Source organism: Leptodactylus fuscus, chromosome 6, assembly GCF_031893055.1.
Source record: "Leptodactylus fuscus isolate aLepFus1 chromosome 6, aLepFus1.hap2, whole genome shotgun sequence".
NCBI classification, from domain to species: Eukaryota; Metazoa; Chordata; class Amphibia; order Anura; family Leptodactylidae; genus Leptodactylus; species Leptodactylus fuscus.
In genome coordinates, this window is record NC_134270.1 from 159,247,566 (window position 1) to 159,269,372 (window position 21,807).

The following is a 21,807-nucleotide window of genomic DNA, read 5'->3' on the forward strand; positions in this document are numbered from 1 at the left end:
CTTTGGAGGAGGAGTCCTGGAAGTGATGGTATTACCCCCGCATATATAGCCCTTATCTCATCATCATCCAGTCTGTCTGGGATGACAAGAAGAGACAGAAGGATTGGAGCAAGTCTACATCCACAGCAGATCAGTGCTTAGTTCTCCAAGATGGCGGGAACAACCTCCCTGCTGAGTTCCTTCAATAAAGAAAACTGTCCGCAAGTACTGAGAAGAATTGATGGAAGACAAAGGGCAAAGGTCGCACCAAATATCAATATGTAGAGATAAGCGAACACTGTTCGGAACAGCCGTTCCGAACAGCACGCTCCCATAGAAATGAATGGATGAATGGAAGCGGCCGGCACGCGGGGGGGTGCTTCCGTTCATTTCTATGGGAGCGTGCTGTTCGGATCGGCTGATCCGAACAGTGTTCACTCATCTCTATTAATATGGTTTATAACTGACAAAAATAAACTATTAACCCTTCTATTCTTACTAGGGTTGAGCCGATCTTGAGATTTCAGGATCGTTTTTAAAATCCGATTTTTGATCATTTTCCTGCCGATCCCGAAATTTGCTCAATCGCCGATTAGGATCCGATCTTTCCCGATCCTGATCACTCAACCCTAAATCTTACTTTGCAGAATTTTTTCCACACCTGCCTAAAAATTTTGGACAGTCCTATATTATATGGTGGTGTCTACAATTATGGACACGGCTAAAGATCGAGATCTGTTTGCGTATCTGGTTATCGCTGAGCATATGACTCATGTATATGGCTGTGGATTCAACTGTGTCTATGGGTGTGGTTGTGTATATGACTGTTTATACTGCTGAACAGAGGTCACACTACATTTATTTGAGGCGTATTTTTATACGAGGAGGAGTACAAGACCTGCAGTATTCCAACTAAATAATCTACAGGTGTTAGGCTGGACTTACACGGCCGTAATGTCAGTCCACAAATGGTCCGCGATTGAGGGTTTTCAATTGCAGACACATTATATTCAGTGCGGCCTCTTACACCACTGGATATTTTATCCGTGGTGTGTCGGGCCGCAACTGTGGACCGCACTTTATAGTGCAAGTCCGCAAAAGCTGTGAATTCACGGCACTGCACCCACTCACCCATAGAACTCTATGGGCGAGTGCGGGCATGTAAGACCAGCCTTAAGAGGTCGCTATTTATGCAGGGAAACCTTTACTATAAATGTCTTCCATACATAATAGCGATGGGATGGAGGATCTCAGAATACCTAATGCTATGACTGCGAAATTCACTTCCCTTCTAAATATACCTGCGTTTTTGAGTTTGAAGTGAAAAACAGTCCAAAGTCCATTTCAAAGGGCAGCGTCAACACTTAAAAGTTAATATGATCCGAGGGTAGCAGCTGCAGACAATGCACAGCAACCACATATTGCCAAGTACAGAGTCAGATACAGTATATTGCACTGAGGCACAGATTGTCCGATATACTGTATCTGACTCACTTGGATATACCACTCTCAGTTCCCCGGCTATGCACTTATCCCATCCAGGATCTGCATCTAACCACTAGTGCCGACACAGACAACCCACTTTTTACCCCACAACAGTTTCAGTGCAAATTTGTTAAAGATGGTGCCAATGCATCCCCCTCTGCAGTGGTCTCATGCTTACACTGGCATTGTCTCAAACTGACTAATCAGCTGCTGCCTGCTGTCACTATGCTAATAACAAAGCTCCTTACTCTCCACCTACCATTCGCTGTAAGTATGGAGCTTTGTTACTGGACATGTCGGGCACCAGCAGCATTGCTGTTCACAGCTCTCTTCAAGAACACGGAAAAGTCTCATGCATACTAATACGCACAAGACTTTCATCAAAGTGTAAATGAACCAGTACAGGCATTACTGTGACCTCTGCAGCTCAGGACATGGCTAGGAGTATAGTTGTAGATTGTAGTGACAGATGTGAACATGGCTGAGGATATGGCTGTAGGATACAGCTATGCAGTTATTTGGTGTTGGACAGCGCCTGTCCTGAGATAGATGGCCATTGAACTGAGCGCTGGTTCCTAATGTGTTATGTCCATTTCCAGGATTAAACAGCACAAGGAGAAGGACTAGTGCAGATGAGACTGTGTTCATGTCACAATCCAGAAGAGTTCAAAGAAACATTGCTCAATAATCTTCAGAGCTGAGGTGGTATTGGTAGTCACTAACACCCGGGGCAGGCTGCGTTGGCGCAGACTTCACATTCATCCATTGCAGCTCGAACTGTAGAAAAACATTAGTAGTGAGATACAGGTGACAGGACATAAAAATACAAACACACTCCATTGGCAGGAAACTTCTAGAAAAAAAAAAAAAAAAACTTTTTAAAAACATTATATTCAGGTCTTCCCACTTTATTCCTCAGAAAGATGGTGGCAATGTACACCTCTGTACGGCGCCAGGGTAACACAGCGGAGAATATGTCTCTCATAGACACCCATTATAAGAGTAATGGGAGTACAGGCGGTCACTGAAAATCTGCTGAAGGGCCATTACTTATCCCAGGAGCAGTCATATGATAGCGCCTCCCACTGGTTAAAGCAGAGAAGACTTTTATTCATTTATTTAAAGGGGTTGTGCAGTAGTCAAAAACATGGCTGCTTTCTTCTTCTAAGGTTCATAGGTTATATGGAAATGCTACAACTCAGTCCCATTAAAATTTATGAGACTGAGATGCAGCATGGCCACAAGACCAACAGACAGGAGGTCATTTTCTGGGAAGACAGCAGCCATGTTTGTGAAGTCCTGCGCAATCCTTTTAAGATAAATCTGTTACAAAAGCCTCGAACTCTCCACAAATGGTGCCCGCCAAACTGACAGGCAAATGACGGCCCTCAGTGTCAGCTGTATGCTATGTGAACAGCCCCAGCGACAATGAAAACCTGACCAGTGTCCCCACATACAGCACAGTATAGCCACTCCAGTGCCCCCTCAGATAATACAGCAGCCACTCCAGTGCCCCCTCAGATAATACAGCAGCCACTCCAGTGCCCCCTCAGATAATACAGCAGCCACTCCAGTGCCCCCTCAGATAATACAGCAGCCATAATGAACGCCTGACCAGTGCCCCCTCAGATAGCATCAGCCACCATTGTGCTCCCTCATACTGTATAGTACAGCAGCCATAATGAAAGCTTCACTACTGCCCCCTGCACATAACATTAGCCACCATAGTTCCCCCACATATAGTACAACATCAGTAATAAAAGCCTCACTAGCGCCCCCTACAGAAAGCACAGCAGCCACTATGAAAGCCTGAAGAGTGCCCCTTTATTTAAACCCCTAAAATACTGCCAGAAAGCAAACACACACCAGTCACAGACATAACATATAACGTATACATGTCCCGTGCCTCTATCACGTGACCCCCGCACAGCTCGGCAGACTCCCTGCACTACAAGAGCTGTCACCTCTACAGAGACGTTACGTAGTTGTAGATTTGCTATTGACGTCACACGAGGGAGCCTCTGTCTAAGGGAATCTCTATCAGCCAATCACATCAAGATAGACTGATCACATGACATCGCAGACGAATTCAGTGACCTGCAGGAGGGGGCGGAGCCAGATTCTCCTCAGAGAAGGAGGCGGGAAATGTGAGAGGAGCGAGAGTGACCCTGTGAGAGATACGTCATGTTACTATATATAAGAGGTGACCCTGTGAGATATAAGTCATGTTACTGTATATAAGAGGTGACCCTGTGAGATGTACGTCATGTTACTGTATATAAGAGGTGACCCTGTGAGATATAAGTCATGTTACTGTATATAAGAGGTGACCCTGTGAGATGTACGTCATGTTACTGTATATAAGAGGTGACCCTGTGAGAGATACGTCATATTACTGTATATGACATGACCCTGTGAGAGATACGTCATGTTACTGTATATAAGAGGTGACCCTGTGAGAGATACGTCATGTTACTGTATATAAGAGGTGCCCCTGTGAGAGATACGTCATATTACTGTATATAAGAGGTGACCCAGTGAGAGATACGTCATATTACTGTATATAAGAGGTGACCCAGTGAGAGATACGTCATATTACTGTATATAAGAGGTGACCCTGTGAGATATACAACATATTACTGTATATAAGAGGTGACCCTGTGAGAGATATGTCATATTACTGTATATAAGAGGTGACCCAGTGAGAGATACGTCATGTTACTGTATATAAGAGGTGACTGTGAGATATACATCATATTGTTACATATAAGAGGTGACTGTGAGAGATACGTCATATTACTGTATATAGGAGTACGTCATATTACTGTATATAAGAGGTGACCCTGTGAGATATACGTCATATTACTGTATGTAAGAGGTGACCGTGTGAGAGATACATCATGTTACTGTATATAAGAGGTGACCCTGTGAGATGTACGTCATATTACTGTATGTAAGAGGTGACCGTTTGAGAGATACGTCATATTACTGTATATAAGAGGTGATCCTGTGAGATATACGTCATATTACTGTGAGATCTGACTTACATCTTTATTATATAATATATGTGAGAGGTGACCCGTGAAATATTGTTGTATAATATAACAATATAATATTCTAATATAATAATACACATAAATGGCGACCTGTGAGATACATCAGTATTATATAATATATATGAGAGTTGACCCCATGAAATATGTCAGTATTATATAAGTGAGATATGTTATTACTGTATAATATATGAGAGGCGACCCTGTGAGTTATATCAATACTAGAGATGGGCGAACCATTAAATAACGAATCAGATTCAACCTGATATTCACAAAAGGTCACAGTGGGAGATTTTTTTTCCTGGTTCCAAAAGGAAGGCTAAATTGTCATATTCTTATCATTATTATTATCATTATTGTACTGTCTGCCTGGCTTGCTGCAACCTTTAGGAACACAACTACCAGTACCAGCCGCGTGACTGCCCATGACGTCTCGTCCCCCTCCCAGTCCTCCCAGTCAGTCATTGTTTGACCACCTCAGTCAGAGCCGCAGCTACAAGGAGTAGAAATAAGCAGCGGCCAGTACAGTTTCTGAAATATGAGAAACCGAAATGTAAACCGGACATGTCTGCCCACCTTGCCATGGGTATACTGTTTTGTGCAGTCCGTGTTGTGGGTGGCATTGTCAAAATTATCCGTATCGATCAGAGGTTCCCAAACTTTTTTTTTCTCGTAGACCACTTTCAAAATTTTACTGGTTTCAGTGGACCCCCTGCTGCTAAATTTCTACCATATTCTCAAAAATCATCAAAAAATGTTAAGATTAGATCTAACGTAGACCCCCGTTGAGTCTCGCATGGACCCCTGGGGGTCCACCTGGACCACTTTGGGAATCACTGGCGTAGATCTATGAGGATTTTCACACACCTCCGACTGATGCCAATGAATAGATCTGCAATTGATAACAGCAGGGTGAAGGGACGGACTGCTTATCACTGGCACCATGATGCCACCTCATCTAACTGTGTCTTATCTGTACTATTGATGCGCCGGCCACACCTGCACAGCTGGGGATCATCTCCTGTGCCTGCTATGTTATGTTGTGTTCCATACTGTACTGCCATATGTGTTGCCATTGCTACGACCACCACCAGACATCTCCTGCAGGCAGCCTGGTCCATCCTCCATAAAGGACATTTTCATATGCAATTTTTAATAAACTCCGTGATAGCGGTTCCTTCCTTGAAGGCTATGGGGGCAATTTATACAGCCCCACGCTACAAAATTCTGGCATAAAAAGTGGCATAGAAATTTTTGAGAGCTAATTTACGAACAATTTTTCATTTTTACCCACTCATTCCTGTTCACTCCTAGATATTTCACTGTCAGCTGTGAGTGGAAGTGCTCAGGTACTACAGCACCTCAGGTACCAAGTGCAGGAAGGTCATCTAAAGTTACAGAGCCGAGTACAGAAAAGTCGTCAACACTCTGCTGACTCAGTAACTGCAGATTCCAAATCATCCGCACAAAACACTGTTCCCATTGGGAGCTTCATGGCATGGGTTTCCATGGGCAAGCAGTTCCATACAAGCCTTACATCATCAAACGCAACGCAAGTGTCATCTGGAGTAGTATAATGCACAATGCCAATGGATTCTGGAGTAGTGGAAAGTAATATTTTGTGGAGTGCGCATCATGCTTCTGTATCTGGCAGTCTTTTGAACTAGTCTCGGTTTGGTGAATACTAGATGAACGTTACTTACTTGACTACATGTTGTCAGCTGTAATGTATGGAGAAGGAGGGGTAATGCTGTGGAGTTGCTTTCCAAGACACAATAGTCCCAGTGAAGGGAAATCTTAATGTATCGGCATAACATGACATTTTGAACAATTGTCGCTTCCAACTTTGTGGGACTGACTTGGCAAAGGCATTGTCCCAGTCCACAAAGCACGGCCCATAAAGGCAGTTTGGTATGGAAAAACTTGTCTGACCAGAAAGGAGCCCTGACCTGAGCTATAACGGACGTAGTGACCTAGGACCTCACTTGTCTGACCTCACAAGTGCTTTTTACCAGATATTGCTGGCACATGTTAGGCATATCTCTGCATGTGACAAGTAGCCCAATAATATCTGAACTCTGATTGGAATGAGATACATTCTTCCAGTGTGGTGGGGAACTGTAAATCTCAAAATAACCCATCAAATTCCCACCTACTATTATACTCAATAAACTGATGACTGTATATTGTACGTACCAAGCTGGACAAAAATTTCCGGAGCTTCAGCCTCCGAACACACTGGTTGAAATTCATGTGGCAGGTGTGGATCATGGCAGGCTTCACTGGCTGCTACTTCCAGGTCCTTTCCATCTTTGTGCAGAAAATTCTGTAACTTCAGCACTTGTTCCAACACATAGGCGAAACCTCCAGCCTGGAAACCAAGAAGTGATCCATCATACCATAATACCACAAATCAGTATGAGACTATGCTTTGCGTATAACCAAGGATGATTCTGTACACTGTGTGCTCCACTCTGTGTTTTTTCTCTCCTATACTGTACATGTTTGAACACACTGCAGCTGTACAGGGGTCTGTCCTACCTAAAGAACCTCAAGTCTACTATAAGGCAGGTAGTACTAAAGAACCAATGAGAAGGAGATTTAACTAAGATATTTCTCTCAATGTGAGGGTTGGAGCTTAGGGTGATGGGATTGGGGTTTAACCAATTAGGCTTAGTTTTGCTGTGTGTGTGTGACCACTTGAGCAAAGATGTAGGCTGGTTGCTTCAGATACATGCCATGCATGCAAGATGTATTTTTCTAATATGTCAGTAGTCTAGTATATGTGGAGTAGTATAATTCATACATTGAGCTATATGTGGTGTGCAATTCATGCTTAGCTGTGTATATAATCCTCTGATTTGTGTTGGTGTGTGCTTAGCTGTGTATCTACTCCTCTGATGTGTGTTGGAGTGTGCTGAGCTGTGTATCTAATCCTCTGATGTGTGTCGGTGTGTGCTTAGCTGTGTATCTAATCCTCTAATGTGTGTTGGTGTGTGCTGAGCTCTGTATCTAATCCTCTGTGTGTTGATGTGTGCTGAGCTGTGTATATAATCCTATGATGTGTGTATCTCAGTTTGGATATCAGTTATGGAAACTTGGAGTAAAGCTGTGTGCATGTGGAGTGACAGTGTGTTTTGGAAGTTGGAATATGAGTGAAAGACTTACAGGTTTATATTGGGTAATGCAGGTCATTGTTTTGGGAATAGTGTATATCCTAGAAAACCTAAAGCCTTCCTGGATACACAATGTACCTGTGTGTGAAATTTGATGATGATCAGTCTAGTCGTTTGGTCGTGCATAAAGAACAGACAGACGGATAAGAATTGGTTTTTATGTTCTCTGATTCTCTGTTTTTGTGGGAGTTTTTGGACACCAGGTGTCACGCTTTTGCTTCCTTTTTTATGTGGACTCAAGAAGATTCTTATTAACATCTTTTCAATTGCATTATAATGTTTCATTATTTTTATCACACATAGTTTTCCATGTACTTCTCTACAGGAATTGTTTATCTTTATGTAAACAGTTACATATGGGAGTTATAATTGGTTTTGTTACCATTCCTGTTGATAGGAGTAATTGTATAATGTCCTCCTTCCCCTAGTTATTATGTATCCATTTTATAGCAGTACCTTTCTGTGATAACCTCTTAGTTATTATATATGCTGGGAATTGGAATAATTCTTCGTAACAGCATTCTCTCATTATTTCACATCCTATCGGGTTGATTCTGTATGGCGGTCTCCTCCTGCTGTTTTACTTCCTCTCTATGAGAAAAACTCTGTACAATGTTCCCTACTAGAGTTGATTCGAATGGTATTCGAAGCATAGTTTCGAATGGTATTCGAAGCATAGTTTCGAATACCTCGCTCCTGTAGGAATGAATGGAAGCGGCCGAACAGCAAGGGGTTAAGCGCTGGCCACCGGCACCGACCGCACGCCGGCCGCTTCCATTCTTTCCTATGGAGCGAGGTATTCAAAACTCTAGTAGGGAACATTAGTCTAGTATATGTGGAGTAGTATAATACTACTCACTCATCTCTATTCCCTACTAGTTATTGTATATCTTTTCCATTGGAATAACTTTGTATGCTGTATTCCTAGTTATTATACATCACATTTAGATTACTCATTATGATCTCCTTCCCTAGATACTATGCCTTTCTCCGGTAGTTGTTACGCTTGCCATGTATAGGAATAACACTACAATACCATCCTCAAGTTATAACCGGTAGCACTTGTCGGAATAACTGAATGATATCCACCTCCTAGTTATGTTGTCCTCTAGTAGTTATTACATGTCCAGTCAATAGGAATACCTGCATGATGCTGTCTACTAGTTATTATACATCCTGTCTATAGGAATACCTGTATGACGTCTTCCCTCTAGTTATTATACATCATGTCTATAGGAGTCCCTGTATGATGTCCTCCACTAGTTATTACGTGACCTGTCTATAGAAATACCTCTGTGATGTTCTCCTCTAGTCCTGTATATAGTAATACCTGTATACCTTTGTTTGTCTGTAGGTATATCTGTATGATATCCTCTCCCATTATTATTTGCCCCGTCTATAAGATTATCTGGGTAATGTTCTTCTCTAGTTATTATTTGTCCTGTCTGTAGGAATATCTGTGTTATGTTCTGTTTTAGTTATTTTGTGTCCTGTATATAGTAATACCTGTATGATGTTCTCCTCTACATGTTGTCTATAACAATAACTCTGCATGACCTCCTCCTCTAGTTAATAAGCCGGCATTAATATATTGCTTGGCTTCTGTAGTTTGTGCTCCATGTGTTCATATCATTCATGATCCTCCTTCACTCCCCGATTCTGGTTTTCTGTCCTCACTAGCAGTAGAATAGATTATACCCCAATATATTTGGTTATGCAAACTACTAGTTTCCCTCCGTATTTATAGAATGATGTTTGGAGTAAAACTGACCTCTATCTTTTTCGCTGGAAATCCAGGAATCCAGAGGAGAAGGACGCACAGCAGAAGGCAGGACCTCATGTTGGACTTGTTGTATGAGCTCAGTCTATAGCAATCTGAGTTGTCTGCGTCGCTCACCTGTACTATGGTTTTCCTTAAGAGGAAAGTTACTTATAAACTGCTTAACCCTTTCATGCCCCGCCGAGCCTCATAGAAGTTTATGACGTATCGTGGATGAGCCCATTTCTTATTGATAGCGAAGATGCCTCACTGTCACCCCACCTTATCTAATCATAATCCAAACAACAGGTAGAAGATAGCAAAGTTCACACCAGCGATCCTGCTCCTGACAAACCTTTTACTATGCCATGTGTTATTTCTCCCCATTTACACTTAACAATCGTTTCAGAACAGCAACTTTTGGAATAACCTGTACAATGGCTGTACACGTTTACTATTTGAACTTATGTTGAGGGATTTTAAAAGAATTAATTAATTAATTAATTAATTAATTTTTATTTAACTAAAACCAAATGGAAATAATTCTATGTACAATCATCTTATACCAACAGACAGGATTTCTGCACTTAATTTTTTTTACATTTACATTGGGAAAATATTGCACAGATATACTTTGCATAGCCTATAACATATCATTGTTATCGAATGTGTAACCTCAGGGACCCCACTCCAATCTTAAAATTGAAGGAACCAAGAGAATGGATGTATGTTTTATATATCTGCACGGCAGGTGGTTGGGTTCATCAATGGCGATAGATAGGGATACTAACAAACTGACTTCGAGCTAAATCCCGGTTCACATCTCTGTTTGGGTTTCTGTTCGGGTAGTCCGTTGGGGACCCCACCTGAATGGAGGCCTATACGCATTAAAAAGTGGCTACCTAAGGAAACTTGCAGACCTCATAGAATATAATGGGGTCCATGTGGTTTCCGCATGAAACATGCAAAAAGAAAAGTGCTGCGTGCAGGTAGGTAACTTAGGTAACCGCTTATTAATGCGTATAGGTTTCCGTTCGGTGGTCCCCAAGCAGACTCCCCGATTGGAAACCCGAACAAAGATGTGAACCAGACCTTAGTCAGACTGTGGAGTGTAAGGCTGTATTGGTTTCCTGGCCATGAAAAATCAATTGATTTCTATTGGATCCATGAAAACAGATAGTGTAGGTCATTTCTTTTGATGGCCGCAAAACAGTCCGTCAAAAAAACCAGACAAGTGAATAGAAGCGTTGGACTCAATGTTTTCTCGAAATCACATGTCCATATTTCATTGTTGTGTTCAAGAAGCCTAAGGATCAATTCACATGGAGGAAAATGGTGAGGAATTTGATGTGGAATTTCAGCCTCCCATTGACTTCAAATGAAAATTCACACCAAATTCCTCACCATTTTCCTCCGTGTGAATGGACCCTAAAGGGTTCATGAGTCTGGGGCAATTGGGCACATTGGCTTGAGTTAGGCTAAAGTGTCAGCTAGGAAAAGAATGTCCTCCATCTGAATATATATATATATATATATATATTTATATATTATATATATATATATATATATATATATATTACTCTCTGTATCCAAAGATATAAGATCTGAAGTCCATAACAAATGCAATCTCCGTTCGTCTACAAAGATAAAAGCATTAAATGTTAATCTCGACAAATAAAAAAAAAATCACTTTTTTATGATCTTCAGTTCACAGACATGATCTCCCGTCATCCACGAAGATAAAAGAAACACTGTAAACTCTACAAAAAAAAACCAAACAAAACACTTTTCAATTCGTAGATGCAGACCACAAATTATTAGCTACCAAAAAATCTGATATGTCATGTCAGAATGCAGACAGGTTAGTTTTAGCTTGGTCATTTTACATTTATGTGACCGCATAAAATTTATGGCCAGGTTTATGATATGAAGGCAGCTAGACTTTAATGGTAGGACATATAAAGAATACCAGTAGGAAGTCATCTAGATCATAGGAGAGAATAAATGGGGATCATTGGTGTCCTGTACTGGTTTAGTCAATGCAGAGTGGGATAACTAGAGGATATCTGTACAATATCTTCTGTAAGTGTACTTGGCCCTCTGTTTGGCTCTTGAGCAATATGTTTCTTTGTATAGATCTGCTATAAGGTGTTATAGTTATCTGATCTGACCTGTGATTTGACCTGCGGCTTGTCCTTGACTACATACCTATCTGCGGTTCTTGTTCCACCCGCTATCTGTGTCTGATCCTTGCACTTTGGCCTCCTGCTCTTACCACCTGACCATTCTCCAGCCTGATCCTTGGTGCTTCTTACCATTGAATCTCATCCCACTGGACCAGCCGCTGACAATACCCAGGACAATCTGTTTAGTAGTGCAGTGGCTTCAGGGCCTGATCACCATAACACAATGGTCATCTGCTGCCAAGTACAGGTCCGGGCGTGATCTGGATGTTGGCGGACGTGCAGATCTGTTGCACTAAAAAGTCGTCATGCCTCCTAACCACAACCACCAATTTTTTTAGATTTGAGGGAAAACTTTCTTACAAAACAGTTGCTTTTTTCTTGAGGATAAATAATCAACGTACAAAAAAAACACAAAACCACAAAAAACAGAGACTTGTAAATTCACTAGAACCATGTGTTGTCTATAACGTCACGGGTTAACACAATATCCCAGTGTGGGAACCTGGCCGAACGGGACAGTTGTGCTTTGCTTCAGGTGAGGTGACACTGCGCACAAAGAGGGACCTTGAACCACCACTTACAGGCAAAAATAACCTCTGTGACCTTCATGAAAGCAAGTGAGAGGACAACGATTATGGCGATACTTGCTCCAGATTTCTCAGCTTATTTCTATCCTTGGTGAAGTTCTTGGAGGAGGTTATGGTCTATTATTTGATAATAACATGGTAGACAGACTTATGACATGTTTCAATTCATCTCAGGGTAGACTTCTTTCTGTTTTTTTATATACTTGAAGCCAGACCTGAACTCTGAACCATGTGGCTTTAGGATTTTGGGTACGTGTGGGTTTGGAATCCATTTCTGATCAGCATTTAGCTACAGTTAGTTAGAAAGCCTGTAGCTATACGGGCAACCACAATTTTTCAGCTGCATTTTGAGCATTGCTTGCTTGCGATGTACCCTAACTAAACTGGGCTGGTTTGGAGCTGAATACAGTCACTGATGCACAATGGTGTTTGTATGATTTCAGCACTGTATGATCTTCTGGTATTGGTCTGTTCTAGTAAGAAAGATGCAGAAAAGAGTTGTCCATTTTTCTACATATTCCTATTTACTATTAGATTGCACTAAGGACAGGAACATACCAACCAGACCACCCATTCTCTCTTGTGGTTACCACTCAGTCTCACCCAAAAGACTGACATGCCCCATGGACAGCACTTTGCAATGGTCATAACTCTCTTTTCAAATGGAACTTATCACCTACCAGCCTCTGCCCGTGACTTCGTCTGTGAGCTGTTGACGTCAATGATCCGGCTGCTCCGGCGTTTCAGCAGCTCTCAAGCTGTCCTGCTGCTGAACTTGTTCCTCGCACTGTTCCTGTGATTGTTCCGGCATCTCAGCAGCTGGCTGGGACACCATATAATGAGCACGTTCTTGGCACCGATCAGCCTGCTCCAGTATTTCGGCAACTCTCAAGCTGGCTTGCCGCTGAACTTGTTCCTCGTACCGTGCCTGTGATTGTTTCGGCATCTCAGCAGCTCGCTGGGACACCATATAATGAGTGTGTTGTTGATGATCCACCTGCTCCGGCTGCTCTAAGAGCCGCTTAACGCCTAGCTTGCTCAATTCCCCTGAGCTCCACTTGAGGAGAAGTCTGTTGACTTCTGGCTGCCTTCTTATCTCTTGTTGTTTTAGAATTTTGCGACAAATTAGATTTTCTTTTTCCCGGCATATTTAAAATTGGGAAACTGCCAGTTTGTATTAAAGGGGTATTCCCATCTCAGTGTGTCAGGACGCTACCTGGAGCAGATCAGAAAATATGTAGCTGCTCATAACAATGAGATGGACTCAGTGTTATCTGTGTGTTCACATAGAGAGATAACAGACCCGGCTTTATCAGCAAACTCCAATTAGTATCAGCAATATAGTATATGAACATAAATTCATAACAGTCCTAAGGGTGCATTCACACTGAGTAAACGCTAGCTTATTTTGTAGAGTAAAATTACACTTGTAAATTTTGCTATCCCATTGACTTCAATGACATTTTACAGGCGTATTTTTACAGGCGTATTTTTTACAGGCGTATTTTTTACAGGCGTATTTTTACACTTGTAAAAAAATATCATTGAAGTCAATGGGATAGCAAAATTTACAAGTGTAATTTTACTCTACAAAATAAGCTAGCGTTTACTCAGTGTGAATGCACCCTTAAGCAATGTGATTTACCGGGATAAAAAGTAGCCTATGTGTTAATCGAGGTTACAAACTATCTATGTGCCAAATTTCATCCAAATCCGTTCAGCCATTTTTGCATGATCGAGTAACAAACATACAAACTTTCACATTTTTAATAGTAGGATAAAGATAAAGTTGTTAAATAGATGGATGAAATACAACAGACTCAAAATGCAGACTCTGAATCTGTTTGACTATCCCATTAATGGATCAAAACGCTTTGATGTGCACACTCTATCTGAAAAATGCTTATTACCATATCCCGATACACCAAAGTTCTCAGAAATATCTCAGATTTGCCATAGTAGTATCCCACAGTCCAACCTTTTATTTCCAAATCAGGATATTGTCTGCGCCAAGGATCTTTATAAAGGTTATGGTTAGAGGTATTTGTTCCAATGAGGAATAAAGGAGCCGTGCTCATCCCCTACCTGGACGATTTCCTTATAATAGAGAATTCTTCAATTCAAAAAAGGGACTATATCATCGCCTTTCTACAAATGGAAGTTAGAGTTAATTCCAAGTACCAAGAAAAAAATTTCTCTGAGTTTTACTGTACTCTGGTCTTTCAGTCATTTTTTCTTCCTGCAGAAATCTAGTTTCCAAAGTAGTATCCTTTCAACAGTTAAAATCTTATCAGATGAGAGAAGCGATGTGTGTGGCCTGGAACCAAAATCATTCCAAAACCCTTCAAAATTGGACCTTAATAGATTGGAACAGGAAACAGAACTCTCTAGACGTCAGGGTCAAAATACCTCAGAATGTGAAATATTCTCTAAAATGGTGGAAATTGCAAGCCAAGCTAGGGAAAGGAGTCCTTTGGCATCAGCATCTCCATCCAGACAGATGCCAACATCAGTCTCAAAGGGTGGGGGAGATCAGATTTGGGGAAATATCTTCATGGTTCATGACCTCTCCATCTAGCCAACCAAACATCGGACTATTGTGATCTGTCTGGGAGACTCAGAAAAGTGCCACCTTCTCTCTTCAAGGGTCACACATAAAAGATCTGTCTGACAACATAACCACAATTTCCTACCTTCAATGTCAGGGAGGAACAAAGTCACAAATACTTCTGCATCTTTCAAAAAAAAATCTTTTCTTGGGCAGAACAAAATGCGGCCTCACTTTCAGCGGTTCATCTGAAAGGTTGTAAAAGACAGGATGTAGACTTCCTAAGCAGACGCCCATTAGATCCCAAAGAATGGAGTCTAAATTCAGAAGTCTAGCAATATCTGAAAAATCTTTGAGGAACTCGTGAACCTCTTTGCCACTTGCTCAAACTCTAAGACAGCACTGTTCTCTATGAACAAAATGGCTCATCCCCTGGGGATAGATGCATCTCTCAAGAATGGAACATGGACCTAATTTATGCTTTCCACCAATCTTACTAATTCCAAGAGTGCTCAATAAGGTCCCTCAGGACCAAACCAAAATAATTCTGATTATCCCTTATTGGCCCAAGAGGAATTGATTCACTTTGTTCAGTCAGCTGCCATTGCAAGATCCCATAAGACTTCCACTAAGACTAGATCTTTTATCTCAGGGTCCTTTTCGGTGTCACAACCTTAAGTTATTTGCCTGGATCCTAAAGGGTTTCCTCTAAAATCTAAGGGTCTGTGTGACAAAGTTATTAAGACTCATACGGCAAGTAACAAACCAGTTACTTCTGCAATATATAATAAGATTTGGGGAAAAAAAATTGTGTCCTGGTGTGGAGACGATCCATGCGATCAGAATAATTGTCACATCCAGACCTTAGGGTTTAATTTAGGATTGAGACAAAACACTATTAAAATTCACATTTCTGCTCTTTGTGCCTTTTTTGATTCCCCTCTTGCTAGCCATAAGTGGGTCTTTAGGTTTATGCAAGCCATCTATAAGCTCAGACCATCTATTAGATCTCTAGCTCCTCAATGGGATCTTCTCTTTGTTTTGAGGACCTTATCTGAAGCACCCTTTGAGCCCCTCGAAGTTGATGTAAAATTTTATCCTTCAAAATCGCTTTTCTTATTGCCATTGCCTTGGCTAGGAGACTAGGGGAAATTCAGTCTCTCTCAATCTGGGAACCTTACATATGACTCCTGGAGGATAGTCCTATTTAAGTTAGACCCAAATTTTTTATCCAAAGTTTTCCCAGATTTCCCTAGACACCAAGGAATTATTTTACCTTCTGTTTGTGAAAATCCTACCTGTGAAAAAGAGAAACCATGGCACACCGTAGATGTTGGTAGAGCAGTGTTTCAGTATCTTCAATCTTCTTCGTCTTGAAGGAAGCCTTCCAATCTTTTCTTCCAATGTGGGGGGAAAGAATAGCCTTAAAAGTTTCTATTGACTGATGGATTAAATCCACAATTATCAACTATTATACATCAGAAGGGGGTTCTGGTTCCTTCTAGTATCAGGGCCCATTCCACTAGGCCAACTTCTCCCTCCTGGGCAGATAGAGGCTTCCTTGGAATAGATTTACGACACTGCTAAGTGGTCCAATTCCCTTACTTTTACAAAACATTATTGGCTAAATTTATTTATCCCTCAGGATTTGGCTTTTGGGCGTAAAGTCCTGCTGGCCTTAGTCCCTAAATCTCCACTTAGGCTATTATGGTGGATGAAGTGGAAAAAGAGAATTAGTTCTCAGAAGCGCAGCGGTAATACCATGATGAATGATGTATAGCATTTTGTGTATGGTGACAGGTCCTCTTTACAGTTGAAGGAATTGTAGTTGTTTGTACCATCATTAGGTTTTACAGCATACTTATTTCCTTGAGTTCTCCGTGTTCTTGATATTGTGATATATGTTGTGCTATACATAGAGTACAGCGTGTTCAGTATCACTTATTTCCAAGGACACAAGGATTAACTTAAGTATAGATTCTTGTTGATGTTTAACTTTAGGCAAGTTCAGTTAAACACAAAGTACTCAGATTGTTGTATATAGTCTGTAGGGTGAAGCGTAGACGTAGAATCTGTACTAGTTCCCCTACCTACCATCTGCAATTTAGAATAGTGGAATTTTTGTGTGTTTTAGGGCCCCCTCAGGGTCTGGGGCCTGGTAGCAACTACTACGCACTCTATACCTATGCTCCTGTCTATAAATGTCCATTGTATGTGTTTAGTCTTGCAGAGATCCATTATCCGGATTCATCAAGTGCTTAAAACATTTCTCATAGGTTCTGCTGGTTCATACATGATATCTTACAGTTGATCTAGAAGTGCTGGCTGCACATTTATGCTTCCTTCCTCACCTTCACCAGTCTTTGGGATGCTTAAAAGGGTTGGCCATGACCTAGCAATGGCTCTATTTATACTATATGTATCATCAGAGGAGCTGACACCAATGGCACACCAACTACATTGAAATATTTTTTGGGGACTAAAAACATTAATGACCTATCTTAACCCCTTCCTGACTTCCACCGTACTATTATGGCGGATGCGGCGTCTTTAAATATGGAGGATACTCTACTGCAGAGCAGCTGCCATAGCTACCTGGTCTCCACTATGATGTACAGCAGAGACTTGGAGCTAATACTCAAAGAATTTCACCAGGCTGTTCCCCCGCTACCTCACGAATAAAAAAAAAAAAGCCCTGGTGCCCTGTCCCCAGTGGCCCTGTACCTTTAGTGTTGCAGGCCACCTCCCACCCAGTGAGACCGCAGGAGCCAACCTATTTCTGTGAAAGCCAGGAGCCTACTGAAGGGTCCCAGGCTTGTCATAGGAATTTTATTAATGAGGCTGGTCATAGGCCAGCCTCAATAGTAATATAGCGAAAGTCCCATAGACTGTAATACAGTTGTATTGCAGTCTATGGGACCTGCAATAAAAATATTGAGGTTCAAGTCCCCTAGGAGGCTAATACAATAGTTAAAAAAATAAAAATTCAACCCAAAGTGGCCGAACATACGGCGCATGCTTAGTACACCATGTTGGTTTTCCGACAGAACGAGCGCCGGACATCAGAATCTGCAAGTGATGCAGTTGTGAAGACAACAGGGGGAAGAGTCAGACAGATAAACATGCGCTGACTACCACACAAGAGCTGTTCAAAAAGTGATCACAGGGATAGCGCGCTCGTGCTCCATGGAGCTAATTTGCATAATTATAAAAAGTGTTATTTTGGTTTTTTTTTATAGAAAACTAGCAGGAGTATCTTGATTCTAAAGGTATATCTGTAATAGTCTTTATAAAGGCTTGTTCACTATATGATTAGTTTATAATTGAATTTCTTAAAGACAGACTCCCTATAAGGAACAGTCTAAGAGTAGACATTGATGGCCATGGATTTTAATATCCTGGACTTCAGGGTCATTAGTGATAAATCTTGGCAAGGAAAGCACTCTGCTTACAGGAATTCTAAGGTCACTATAACCTACAATAATAGTAAACTAGTTATTGGCAGACTTATATGCCCTGGTTTATGTAGTTTGTGGTATATGAGTGAAGCATATATCTGCAAAGGATTACAATAAATTGTGATGCTATGTGAGGGGCTCCTTGTGCATATATACAGAGAATGCGAAAATGCAATCACTCCTATGATATTGCTATAACATTGCACGGGGAATCGCACATTATTTCCGGTGAGGTGTATAAGTTCCTGGAAGATGTGACGTTGTTCCCGTATAGATCTAACCAGCCTCCAGGTCACACCCAATATTTTTCTATTTAGCCTTTGGCAGAGAAGTTCACTGCTATGTGTACTTAATAAAGCAATAAAATGTTTTACACATTATAAAACTGGTTCTCATGTCTCCTCATCTGATAAGAGATAAGTGAGCCTCAGAAAAAAAAATGGCTTAATGGCTTTGTGTCTTAAAGAAAGATAGCAAAAGGGCGAGAGGTGAGTAGTCAGTAAAGGTTACCATACACATAAAGCTAAGGTCAATTGGCTGTCCTGCTCCTGAGCTTGTTCCTTGCACGGTGCCTGTGATTGTTCCGGCATCTTAGCAGCTGGCTGGGACGCCATATAATGAGTGTGTTGTTGGTGTTGATGATCCGCCTACTGATTTCGACAGTTGTCAAGCTGGCCTGTCGCTGACCTTGTTCCTCGTGCTGTGCCCGTGATTGTTACGGAATCTCAGCAGCTCACTGGGAAGCAATATAATGAGTGTGTTGTTGACGTTGATGATCCGTATGCTCCGTCGTTTCGGCAGCTCTCAAGCTGGCCTCTCGCTGAACTCATTCCTCGCGCTGTGCCCGTGATTGTTCCGGCATCTCGGTAGCTCGCTGGGAAGCCATATAATGGGCGTGTTCTTGGCATTGATGATCCGTATGCTCCATCGTTTTGGCAGCTCTCAAGTTGGCCTGGCACTGAAGTTGTTCTTCGCACCGTGCCTGTGATTGTTCCTGCATCTCAGCAGCTCGCTAGGACACCATATAAGGAGCGTGTTGTTGGTGTCGATGATCCCCCTCGACTCTGCTTGAAGAGAAGTCTGTGACTTCTGGCTACCTTTTTCCAGGCATGTTTAAAATGGGCAAACTGCCAATTTGGATTAAAGGTGTTTTCCCTTGTCAGTTTGTCAGCAATGCCTGGAGCAGATCAGATAATCCACTGAGGGTTAACGTGCGTGTACATAGGGAGATAACAGACCTGTCTGAGAAAAGCTGTTGCAAGAGCAGTGTAATATAGTTGGAAACATAAATTCATAACAGTTGTGAAGCCATGTCATTTACCGGGATAAAAAGTAGCCTATGTGTTATTCAAGGTTACAAATTATCTGTGTGCCAAATTTCATTCAAATCCGTTCAGCCGTTTTTGTGTGATTGAGGAACAAACACACAAACTTTAACATTAGTAGGATAGGATAGGAAGGATAGGATAACTTTTTTTTTTTTTTTTTTTTTACTATTTTATTAATCCCCCTAGGGGGCTTGAACCTTAAGTCCTTTCATTGCAAGTGTATTGCAGACTATGGGAGATTTACTATATGGCTACTGAGGCTAGTCATAGACCAGCATATAGTCTCCAGGCTCCCAAAGAAACAGGCCAACTCCTGCAGAGTGGATGCCGGTCTGCAATGATAAAGGTAATTTTTTTTTTATTGGGGAAGCTATGGCAGCACCTCTGCAGCAAAACAACCGCCATCTTTAAAGACCTGACATTCGACATACTATTAGAGCTACCTTGCTGTGAAGATTTTCAGCTATATTTGAGCTTTACGGTAGTAGCTATTCCATTTCCCATAACTCCCATAGAAGTGCAGGGGAGTTATGGAAGCAGTGTAACTCACAGCCAGTGGCGTAAGTACCATCATAGTGGCTCCTACAGGGCCTGCGACCTTAGGGGGGCCGGTGTGCCACTGCTGCTTTTTTTTGTTGGTTTGTTTTAATAGGCCGCAACCTGCTGGAGTAACCTCAGCATGTAACCGGCCCTATTTATTTACCAATCTGCATTCCTGCTAACGGTCGCCTCCACTACCCCTTCTGCCCTGTAATGGGGCTCAGCAAGTAAGGACATGGACCGAGGCAAGAGGTAAACAAACATAAAAAGCAGTGTTACTTACCTCTCTTGGGCTACAGCACACTTCCCTGCTGTCTTTGGGACTCTGTAGTGACATTACAGATGTCACATGGGTCAGGCCAGCATCGCAAGGGTCATGGTCAGGTAAGGAGGGCTCATTTTTTAGATAGATGTGGGTCCTATCTCTGGGACCTGTACCTTTCAGTCCTGTGGATATGTTTCTTGAAGGAAAATCCCTTTAGCCCGAGACCCCACATTGCAGGAACGCAGCTTTTTTTTGTTGCAGCTTTTGCTGCATTTTTTTTTATTGTAATATATTATGCCCTCCTTACTCTGGGGCAGGGTAGATCAGGACTGGTGTTTAAAAATGCTTGATAAATGTATTGATAAATCTCCCAGAGAATGTTTATAGAGTAAAGTTGAGTCCCTTTTCTATTGAGTCACTGAAATAACCAGCACAGTCTGGCTGTCACTTATCTCCTGGGTAATAAAGTATCTGTGAGGTTAAAATCCAACGTACTCATTTCTTCTTCATCGGGTACTCTCTGGTTGCAGTCGATTTCAACATTTTCAGTGGGTATGTGTATAGTGGTTAATAAGATTTAAAGACTGACTCCGGAAAAGCCTCTGATGTGACCATCTGATTGGTATTACAATTGTAACCTACCCAAGCCTCTATTTTCACCTTGGCAGAGTCTTATTCCCTTTTACTCACTGAGAACATGCCAAATTGATCATGCATGTGTCTGAGAACGTGCAGAGGAATAGCTGTTGGCCTAATAAACATTCGCCTGACCGCAATTCAAAGTGTATGGCCACACTAGATATGGGTAAGCCTATGAAGATTTGTTTAATTTTGGGTTTGAAAGGTGACCCAAAGATTTGCTTTGGGTTGAATAAGTTCATCTCAAGTCAGATCATGCCTCCAAACCATTCCCGATTCCGTGGGACAGTCCAGGATTCTGGGTGCTGTCATAATTGGCAAGAGGTATGTCCTGGCTTCAACTCGCCTGCATCCAGACAGGTGAGGACATCTGTTGGGCACACGGTGAAATTATTATATTCTAGTGTTCTTCTGAGAGAGTATAAGTGGAGGTCCAGGGGAGGTGTAGAAACATAACAAACTGCTATAATCCCCCCTCTCATACCTCTCATGGTACTCTATCAGTGTCCTCTTCTGGCGTTCTATGTGAAGACATGTGTCCCAGGGTCACATGAGGCACACCTTGCATTAAATTGCAATGACATTGGTGCCCCATTTGACTTCAGAGGCCCAATCACAGGCTTCAACAGTGTCCCTGGGGCGTTTCACCCAGGAAGCCAGAAGATGGCTAGGAAAGGTGAGTATAACAGTTGTTTCTACACCTTCCCCTGAGTCTCAATTCCAATAACAATCAGATCAATCCGAACCGGTTTTCTCATCTCTAATGGTCCCCTTAAAGGGGCTGTGCCATTTATCCCCCATCCA

At 41.8% G+C, this 21,807-nt stretch overlaps 1 protein-coding gene across 1 annotated transcript; it reads right to left on the minus strand.

The window, feature by feature from the left end:
* Positions 1-2,019: 2,019 nt before the first annotated feature.
* On the minus strand, positions 2,020-9,533 carry GUCA2B (guanylate cyclase activator 2B). Its single transcript, XM_075278828.1, has 3 exons — positions 9,465-9,533; positions 6,714-6,888; positions 2,020-2,241 (listed from the first exon to the last, which is right to left on the minus strand). Exons 1-3 carry the CDS (start codon positions 9,531-9,533, stop codon positions 2,183-2,185), a joined length of 303 nt encoding a protein of 100 aa, XP_075134929.1. The 3' UTR covers positions 2,020-2,182.
* Between the last annotated feature and the right edge of the window lie 12,274 nt (positions 9,534-21,807).